This window comes from Lolium rigidum, chromosome 1 (genome assembly GCF_022539505.1).
Source record: "Lolium rigidum isolate FL_2022 chromosome 1, APGP_CSIRO_Lrig_0.1, whole genome shotgun sequence".
In the NCBI taxonomy this organism is placed as follows: Eukaryota; Viridiplantae; Streptophyta; class Magnoliopsida; order Poales; family Poaceae; genus Lolium; species Lolium rigidum.
The window spans coordinates 30,116,834-30,126,809 of NC_061508.1; the positions used below are offsets into that span (position 1 = coordinate 30,116,834).

Below are 9,976 nucleotides of genomic sequence, written 5' to 3' on the forward strand. Positions count from 1 at the left end.
TGTGAAGGATTTCCAGTTTAAAACGTGAAAGGAATAGACACCTGACCGAAGTGATTTTTCATGGCCAATGAGCCTTTCTGAGGGAGTGAAAAAACCCGGAAACAATCCCATGCACACCTGTGTTCAGTATATAGTCGAGGTCCACAAAGGACAGAGTGTGTATATGTGTTTGTTGCTTCGTGCGCCATTAACTTTTGAAAATCTACAATCCAGCGTGTTTTGCCAGTTATTGTCTATGTTCTGGGATGAGCATACTCTCGTGTGTACACGAATTATTAACACAACCTATTCTCTTTTATAAACAGTCAGCCTGCTTGTAATAAACGAATTAACATAACATATTCAAACAATCAACCAAAACCATATGCACACTCTGTACTTGATCCTACGTGGGTGAGTTTTTTCTAGCCTGTTGCGCCTAGCTCTCCCCCAAAAGTGAGGTTAGTTATACCGTGCTATAAACGCTAAGCCTGCCACGGCAAGGCTTTTTTTTAGATGCCACAGCAAGGCTTAGCTCAGCTATATTGCCTAGATCCAAACGTCCCTTAGTTTCCTTAGCCGTCTCTCTGATTTTTCCACGAGCCCTGGATGTTGCCAATTGCCATCCCCTCAACCATCTACGCTTCCTCGGGTACTCCTACAGTCTTACTCCATCTCTGTTATATATGCCTGTGACACACAGACAATTTTGTGTGATCAGATGGAGTTTAGGAAGAAACTTGCGCGATAACAATCCTCTGATGCGTTCTCATTCTGCAGCTGTATCCAGGTATGATTGTGCTTGGTTTTTTCTCTCCGTGCCTTAGACTCGGTAGGCCCTCCCCGTTAAAAAATTTACCACCTGCGAGTAGAGTCGCCTTGTGGCCTTGTGTGTGTGCAGGTCCAATGAGCAGCTTTAACTTCTAATACTTTCTATCTTCACTAATATAAGATGTTTCAGAAAACTAAATTAGCTTGCTAAAACGTTTTATATTAATGAACTAATTGAGTAGTAGTTTGCGCGAAATTAACATCTGGTTTCGTAGTTCTTGCAGAAACAAAGGACACCGTTTTTTTTTTAAACGGTAGCAATAGCTTTGCCCCAAAAAACAGTTATGAAATACACAAAAAACACACACTATTCTCCGTCGTTCATCTTATCACATTATTACTTCAAACTGCATACACAACGTTAGATATCAATGTAACAGGAAGGGACACATTTTCTAACTAAGATAATCACGTTTCTCTTGCAGTACAAATCATATTACCGTTCTGGTTGGTGATATAGCTGGGAGTTTATAACCGCATGGACATGACAAGTAGCGCCGTGTGGTTCACTGTGGCTCTTGTTCTCATCACTCTCGTACTCAGGATTATAAAACAAAAGATTGCCGTTGCTTCAGCCAGTGGGAAACCACTTCCACCAGTGGTGAATTGTTTTGCTTTACTAAGACTTTGGCCTAGCCTTTATTCAAAGGATCTTCCATCGAAGATAAACTTTCTATACAACAAGTATGGCAGTGTGTTCACAATTAGTCTGTTTGGAAATCATGTAACCCTCTTGATCGGACCAGAGGTCTCAGCTCATTTCTTTCAAGGATTGGATTCAGATATTAGCCATGGTAATCTTCTTGAGTTCACTGTGCCCATGTTTGGACGAGAGGTTGCTTACGGTGTTGATATCCCCACTCGGAATGAGCAGGCTCGTTTTTATGTTGACGCATTCAGGCAGTCAAAGTTGAGGAGACATTTTGATCCCATGCTTCAAGAGGTAGAGGTACGTAGCATATTCTTGGCACCCCCTATCTCTGTGATTTCCATTAAAATTTAGTTAGTTTGAATCGCTGTGTGGTAGTCTCGTTTTTCAGTACTACCTGCGGTCCAGAGCACTTAACTTATGAAACGATGTGTTTTTGTTCGTAGGGCTACTTTAGCAAATGGGACAAGGAAGGCATTGTTGACTTAAAACATGAATTTGAAGAGTTACTCATGTTGATATCAAGCCGCTGTCTATTAGGAAAAGAGGTTCGAGAGAAGATGTTGGATGAGTTCTATACTCTGTTTCGTGATATCGAGAGCGGAGTGAACTTGATGAGTGTCTTCTTCCCATACATCCCAACCCCAGCAAACCGTAGGCGTGACAAGGCACATGCCAACCTAGTAGAGTTACTCTCTGAAATTGTGAGATCACGGAAGAGCTCTAGCAGGGTTGAGGAGGACGTGCTACAGAAATTGATGGATTCCAAGTATAAAGACGGCCACTCCACAACCGAGACAGAGGTAGCAGGATTGATAATTGGATTGATCTTTGGTGGAAAGCACACAAGCTCTCATGCTACTACCTGGACCGGAGCTTGCCTACTCAGCCATGCAAAATTCTTAACATCTGCATCTGAGGAGCAAAAGGAAATCATGACGAAATACAAGGGTAAAATAGAATATGATGCCTTGTTAGAGATGGATACTCTGCATAGTTGTATCAAAGAGGCACTTCGGATGAACCCACCAGCACCAATGTTGCTTCGCAAGGCACATAAACATTTCACAGTGCGGACAAAAGAAGGCCAAGAGTATGGCATTCCGAGAGAGCATACTATCGCAAGTCCTATAGTGCAAAACAATAACATGCCTAACGTTTATAAGGATCCTCACTTGTATGACCCAGATAGGTTTGGTCCGGCAAGACAGGAGGACATACTTGGTGGCAAATTCTCTTTCACATCATTTGGTGGTGGAAGGCATCTTTGCGTTGGGGAGGCCTATGCCTATATGCAAATTAAAATAATATGGAGCCATTTGCTAAACAATTTTGATCTCACACTGTTGTCTCCTTATCCCAAAACTGATTGGAATAAGTTAATCCCGGAGCCTCAAGGAAGTATGATGGTCAGCTATAAGAGACGTCGACTGCAAGGCTAGTTACCACATGTTGTATACTTAGTACGGTACTGATAATATAGTATGTGCATGAGTGCAGCGGCATGTATGTGTGTGTGTGTGTGTGTGTGTGTGTGTGTGTGTGTTTGTAACTTTGTATGGGTGTATCACTTATATCATTAAGATTCATGGTTGTATCTTTTAATGATCGAAATCATTTGAATATCAATTGGATAAGCTGTAGTATCATAGACGGCTATAAGTGAAAGTGTTGGATGCACAAAATTTGGTCTTGAAATTGAATTGGGCAAAGATTCCAAATCCAAGATGGAAATGAATTGGACTAAAATTCCAAATCTGTTGTTTGGGTGTGCTTAGAATTTGCCTTTGGAATCTAATGGTGGTACAAATTCCTAATCCTGTTTGGACTACAGTATGAAAACGAATTTGTGGTATTTTTTTTTTGGTCAACGCAAGGGAAGGGAGGGGCCGGAGGTGGAGTGTGATGTCTACGCACGCTTCTATTCCTGTAGACATTGTTGGGCCTTCAAGAGCAGAGGTTTGTAGAACAGCAACAAGTTTCCCTTAAGTGAATCACCCAAGGTTTATCGAACTCAAGGAGGTAGAGGTCAAAGATATCCCTCTCAAGCAACCCTGCAATCACGATACAGGAAGTCTCTTGTGTCCCCAACACACCTAATACACTTGTCAGATGTATATGTGCACTAGTTCGGCGAAAAGATAGTGAAATACAAGTGATATGGATGAATATGAGTGGTAATAACAATCTGAATAAAATATGGCATCAAGTAAATATGCAGTAGAACAGTAAATAAACGGAGATTCGATATTTGGACGCCTAGGGATTATATTTTCACTAGTGGACACTCTCAACATTGATCACATAACTGAATAAACAAATACTACTTTCTCTACACTCTCTTGTTGGATGACAAACACCATTCATTGTGTAGGGCTACAAGAATGGTGTGCAGCCGTTAGTCACAAGCACAGTAAGCTCACCAGTGTCGACCAGCTCGGGGACATTCCCAATGGTGGTGAGCTCGGCTACCTTGTCAGCGGTGAGGTACGATGACTGCACAATGTGCCAGAAAATACTGCCGCATGCCCATTCGGATAACATGATCAAGGATCAGGGAAATCCTCGTGCAGTGAATTATCCTGATTCTGCTCCGGTATTTTACAGCCTCCATCAACAGAATGCAACCAACCAGCATGTTCCAGGCGCAAGTGCAGCAACGCCTGCTAGTTATATACCAGAACCAAGAGCAGAGACTAAACCAGGGATGGCCCAGTTTGATCAAAAACATTCTGCCAGGAATCCTGCAGTGCAAGCAACACCATCTCCTGCCGCAGGAGCGATGGCTCAACCCACCATGGTTACCGTACCAGTTACTTCAAACGGAGTATTTGTCGGGCATCCTCCATACTCCCGTGCTGAAGATAATTTCACATACCAGCATCCGCAGCAACCCATTTATATTATGCAGCCATCACAAGGTCTGGCGAATGGAGTTGGTAGCAATCCACAGAGGATTGATGCTACTGAATATAAGAATTCAAATCACCCAGTAGCAGACCCACTTAGAGGATATGCCCGTGATATTCCTCAAGATTATTCTGGACCTATCGATGCTCGGATGCAAGGACTTAACTTAGGTCCCATTGCCCCTCCAGAATCTGTTGTGCAAGGAAACTCAGCTATTCCCCATGGTGCCGTTGGTGGCAGGAAAATTGATAATCCACCTGCGATTATGGATGGTGGTCCTGTCTACAAATCTCAAGCTGGAGGGTATCATGTGGGCATTAACAGCGCCTTTCCCATTCCTTCTTTTATCCCAGAGGACAATCTTGTGAGGCATACTGAACAACCACCTCCCCTTCTGAATGTTGCCGCACAAAATGTCCATCCTGAGATAATCCAGCGGCCAAATATGTTACCCAGTGTTCCTGTCTCCAACAACCTTGGTGTAACCATCGAACAGCCTGTTTCAAGTGAAACATTTCTTGTGAGACCTGCTTACTCGGGTGTTCAGGTTCCTGCTGGGCCTCCTCCAGTGCATCCCGTGGCAATGCTGAATCACATGATTTCTGATCCCCATACTGTTAGTAGTCAAGTTGTATTGCAGGATGCTGCTGGTACTGAACGTGTCGAAGCTACACGTGAACCAACTTGCACCGAATCTCTATTCTCAAACCAGGATCCTTGGAAAGCACTTGGAACTGCTTCTGTAGTTCCCCCAAAACCAAACAAGTTGGCTAACGGACCTATTGTTTCTGGATATCCATATGTGGAGGGCCATGGTCCTGGAATCACCAGTTCAAATGCGGTCACACTGTTAGAAGGCAATCTTTCACACATTCAAGATCCTACTTTCAAGGATATCTACCCAGAACCTGCTCAAATAAGCAAAGGTCAGTGTGGTATGCTCTCTCATCGAATGTAATTTTTCTATATTACGGCATTAATTATTATTCCATTCCAGAACTGAAATGTACTAAATGTCTTTTTGTTGTTGTTGTTTGCTCTTGTTTCTGGAAGGATACGGAGAAGAAAGTATCAAACGTCAGTTACAAGCTGTTGCTGAAGGCGTGGCAGCATCTGTTCTTCAGTCATCTTTTCCCGAGAAACCTACCAAATCCTCTGGGGATCACATAGATGCACATGGAGCTGTAGTTGAGGTTGGTGAAGTCTCTTCCCTGTTGTACCTCTTTTTCTTTGATTAGTTGTAATTCTTATTTGTGGTTCAGGATACGTCGAACAAAGAATCAGACAAAACAAGTCAAGGAGTTCCAATTCTAGATGACATTGATAACCTTCAGGTCCGTTGCGATTTACAAGTTTACTATTTGTGTGCTTTACATATTCATTTTTAAATACAGCATCCTTACTTCCTACTCTGCAATTGCAGATAATAAAGAACAGTGATCTTGAAGAATTGCGTGAACTGGGTTCTGGAACCTTTGGCACTGTTTATCATGGAAAATGGAGAGGTTCTGATGTCGCTATAAAAAGGATAAGCGATCGGTGCTTTGTTGGGAAGGCTTCTGAGGAACAGCGCATGGTCTGTGTTAAACATACTGCCACTTATTTTCAACATTCTATTTATCTTGTTCTAACTTCCTCTTGTGCCTGCAGAAAACTGATTTCTGGAATGAAGCTTGCAAGCTTGCATCCTTGCACCATCCAAATGTCGTAGCTTTTTACGGTGTTGTTCTGGATGGACCAGGTGGATCTGTTGCAACCGTCACCGAGTACATGGCTAATGGTTCGCTTCGACAAGCATTGCAAAGACATGAAAAGTATGATATCTGCTCAATGCAAATACATGAGGCTTTTCATGTGGTGACACTTTCATTGTCAGTTACTTACTTTCTTTTGTCAGCAGGATATTTGATAGGCGTAGGCGTCTACTAATTGTGATGGATGTTGCATTTGGTATGGAATATTTGCATGGGAAGAATATTGTACACTTCGATTTGAAGAGTGATAATCTGCTCGTCAACCTAAGAGATGCCCAACGCCCTATATGCAAGGTAAGGGGTCTCTAATTATCCGTAACACACCCCTCTTTTCTGCATATTTTGCTACACGATTTTTTTTTCCAGACAATCCTTCCAACGATTGCGCTTAATATCTGTATCCTAGCACCTTGTTTGCAACAGAAAGCAGACATGGAGAATTTTCATATATCAGTAACCATTTTATCTATGTAGGTTGGCGATTTGGGCTTATCAAAGGTTAAATGCCAGACATTAATCTCTGGTGGAGTGAGAGGAACACTTCCTTGGATGGCACCTGAGTTGTTAAATGGAAGCAGTAACCTTGTTTCTGAAAAGGTTTGTTCCGCTGCATCCTTCATCCCAGTGTGCAGGACTCTTCCCCTTGTCCTGGTCCACTTCTGGATACATACAGCCTATTTACCCGCACATGCTTTTGCTTGTAGGTTGACGTTTTCTCATTTGGAATTGTGATGTGGGAGCTTATAACCGGTGAAGAGCCTTATGCTGACTTGCATTATGGTGCCATTATTGGTATGCTTTCGACTTTTACTGTAATGTACACTGCATTAACCTAACTGGTTGAGTCCAATATCATTCTTGTTTCTGAACATTCTGCCAACTGCAACCAGGTGGGATCGTGAATAACAACCTGCGACCTCCTGTGCCTGAGTCGTGTGATCCGCAATGGAGATCGCTGATGGAGCAGTGTTGGTCGGCCGAGCCGTCGGAGAGACCTAGCTTCACAGAGGTTGTCAAGAGGTTACGGGCCATGGCGACTTCCCCTACCAAGGCGCAACCGCAGAAATAGACGCCCTTAGCTTTGTACATGAATGAAGTGAAAGATAGAGAAGAAAGCTGTAACGCTTAGAGTGGGGTTGGTTGACTACTTCATGTGGTGCTTTCCCAAACCCGAAAGGCAAATGTAAAAGCATGTACACTAGGTGTCATGACAACAGTTGTTGAATCTGCTTATATAGGTTCCCCTGCTCTACTCCGGACTTGTTCTACGGCCTCTGGGTGTGTCCTGTTTCCTTCCTGACAGCCTGACCTGGTTGTGATCTCAGTGTCCCGTTCAGTTTCTGAGTCTGGAATGTTTATTAAGGAGTAAAATGCATAGGAGGTCACTGAACTTGAGTCCCTAGTTCACTACGGTCACTGTACTATGAAATACACAAATTACGGTGACTGAATACGCTCAGTGCTTCATCGGAGGTCACCCGAGCCTGTACAACTTCGTATTTGCTGATGTGGCACTAGTCAACCCCACATGCCAGGCCCAGCTGGTGTTAATATTCCCTGTTTTGCAATAATAAAAGGTAAAAGGGCTAAATTGAAAACTTTGACAAGGGTCAAATTAAAAAAAAGGCCATCGCCAGGAGAGCTTCGGTGGGCGGCACGCCCGTCCTTGTCGGCGAGTATGCCCCTCCTGCCGGCGCGGATCCCCTGTGTGCCCTTCGTCACGGTGGTGCTCGAGCTCGCGCCACATATGGAGGAGAGGGGACGATGTAGCGGGCGAGGGAGCGGCGTCCATCCAGCCAGCGAGCGGTGCATCTGCATCTTTAGCGTGTCCATGGAGGGATGGGGCGGGAGATGCGATGGAGGAACAAGCAGCTGCGATGATAGGTGGTGAGCTGTGACCGGCGCGCACAAGGTCGAGCGCAGCGAGATAGAACGGCAACAAGCAAGGACCGGATGGCAAGCCGGCCTCAGCCACCATGGAATTCCGCGCGCCGCCGCTAGGAGGCCCCCCGCGCACCACCCTCGCTCCGGCCTCGACCGCCATGGCACTCCACGCCGCCGCCTGGAAGGGCTCGAGGCTGACCATGGCGCAAATGGGGAACAACCTTGTCCCGTACGACGCAACCCCCCTCCCCTGCACCTGCCGGCCGGCGGTGGCCCGCCCCTGCCTCGCGCTGGACGTGGCCGTCCCCGACGTCAAGGTCGGAGAGCAGCGTCCCCTCCTAGTGGCGGCGGAAGGCCGGAGGCGGTGATGACGATAAGGAAGGCCGGAGGTAGTGCTGCTCGGCCATGGGCCTTTTTTTTTTCTTTTTTTAGATCCTTATCCGATTCCTCAACTTTGCTATTTAACCTTTTTTTTCTTTTTATTGGACAATAGTCCCTGTAGATGATAGCGGGCTGATAGGCGGGGTCTAACTCTGTGCCACACCAGCAAATACAAAGTTGTACACGCTTCGGTGACCTCCGATGAAACATTGTGCGTATTTAGTGACCGTAATTTAAGTATTTCACGGTACAGTGACCATAGCGAACTAGGAGGTCAAGTTTGATGACCTCTCATGTATTTTACTCTTTATTAAGCTCGCGAGTGTGATATCAACGGAGTCCTTGTCCCGTCAGTTACTGTAATAGTTTTTTTTCATAGGGGAAGTAATCAATAGCAACAGGTACAATTGAAGTATCAGGGGATTGTAACAGCCACATGCGGCGACCCTGAATCAAATTAGAGAGAGCTATGGACTAAAACGTGTGCATGCACATTCGAGGCCCTTCGTTCATGGACGAAACACACTCTTCGAAGTTTTATTTCTCTAGAAAAAGTGCTATAACGAGAGAGTCAGGTGATCTTCATGGCCTTAAAAGGAATCTCCAACGGAGCGACTCAAATAGACACGGAGTGATCAATAGCCACTGACTGCTCGTTTGCGTCCGCGCGGTCGAAAAATGGGCATGCACACTATTTCGGTAGGGCGGCGCGCCGTTCGCGGAGGCGCAAACGTAGCCCAAATATGCGGCTTGTTGCGTCTTTGCGGACGCTGCGTAACCCCGGACGCTGCGTAACCCGCTCGCTTCTCCCACGCCCCCCTGGCAGTGACCCTAGCTCGAGCCGACGCGAATTTAAGCACAACAACTGCCAGGAAGGGAACCGCTGGAGTGGCAACGATGTCGATGGACGCGCGAACCGCCGGAATGGAGCGCGAACCGCCGCGGAAGAGCAACCGCAGCTTTCTCCGGTATCTGCGCCGCCATTAATCCCCGCTCAATAAGACCTTTATGTTGCGCTAAGGATCTCCAACCAGCCTGCTTCATTCATCTCTACGATTGAGCCATGAGCAACCTATCTTTACCATCGGACACCGATAGCGAGGGGAAGCCGCCGGGATGGCGCCATTGGTGGGATAGAACTGCCACACCGAGCAGCTCTAGCTCCCCGCTGATGGATGGCCAGGAGGAGGAGGGGGAGGCCATCGCCGATGACGACCAGGATGAGGAGGGGGACGCCGTTTCCGACGACGGCTAGGACAAGGAGGGGGAAAGGGAAGAGGATGAAGATGCAAGGTGGAAACGGCTGGAGGCGACGGCGACAAAGAAGGAGGCAAGCGCCCGGGCGAAGGTGATTGATGGCGTGTATTTCACACGTTCGTTGGGGAACCCCAAGAGGAAGGTATGATGCACACAGCAGCAAGTTTTCCCTCAGAAAGAAACCAAGATTTATCGAACCAGGAGGAGCCAAGAAGCACGTTGAAGGTTGATGGCGGCGGGATGTAGTGCGGCGCAACACCAGGGATTCCGGCGCCAACGTGGAACCTGCACAACACAATCCAAAGTACTTTGCCCCAACGAAACAGTGAGG

The 9,976-nt window shown here is 46.1% G+C and overlaps 2 protein-coding genes across 2 annotated transcripts; both read left to right on the top strand.

Annotated features, from left to right (window-relative positions):
* The first annotated feature begins 1,288 nt into the window (after window positions 1-1,288).
* On the top strand, window positions 1,289-2,901 carry LOC124670456 (obtusifoliol 14-alpha demethylase-like). Its single transcript, XM_047206956.1, has 2 exons — window positions 1,289-1,759; window positions 1,906-2,901. Exons 1-2 carry the CDS (start codon window positions 1,289-1,291, stop codon window positions 2,899-2,901), a joined length of 1,467 nt encoding a protein of 488 aa, XP_047062912.1.
* Window positions 2,902-3,256: 355 nt separating this feature from the next.
* On the top strand, window positions 3,257-7,375 carry LOC124706269 (probable serine/threonine-protein kinase DDB_G0281745). The gene is made up of 10 exons (XM_047237926.1): window positions 3,257-3,292; window positions 3,834-5,295; window positions 5,423-5,571; window positions 5,632-5,703; window positions 5,793-5,945; window positions 6,020-6,183; window positions 6,270-6,417; window positions 6,598-6,720; window positions 6,828-6,915; window positions 7,014-7,375. The coding sequence occupies exons 1-10, from the start codon at window positions 3,257-3,259 to the stop codon at window positions 7,190-7,192; spliced, it is 2,574 nt and encodes an 857-aa protein (XP_047093882.1). The 3' UTR covers window positions 7,193-7,375.
* The last annotated feature ends 2,601 nt before the right edge of the window (window positions 7,376-9,976 follow it).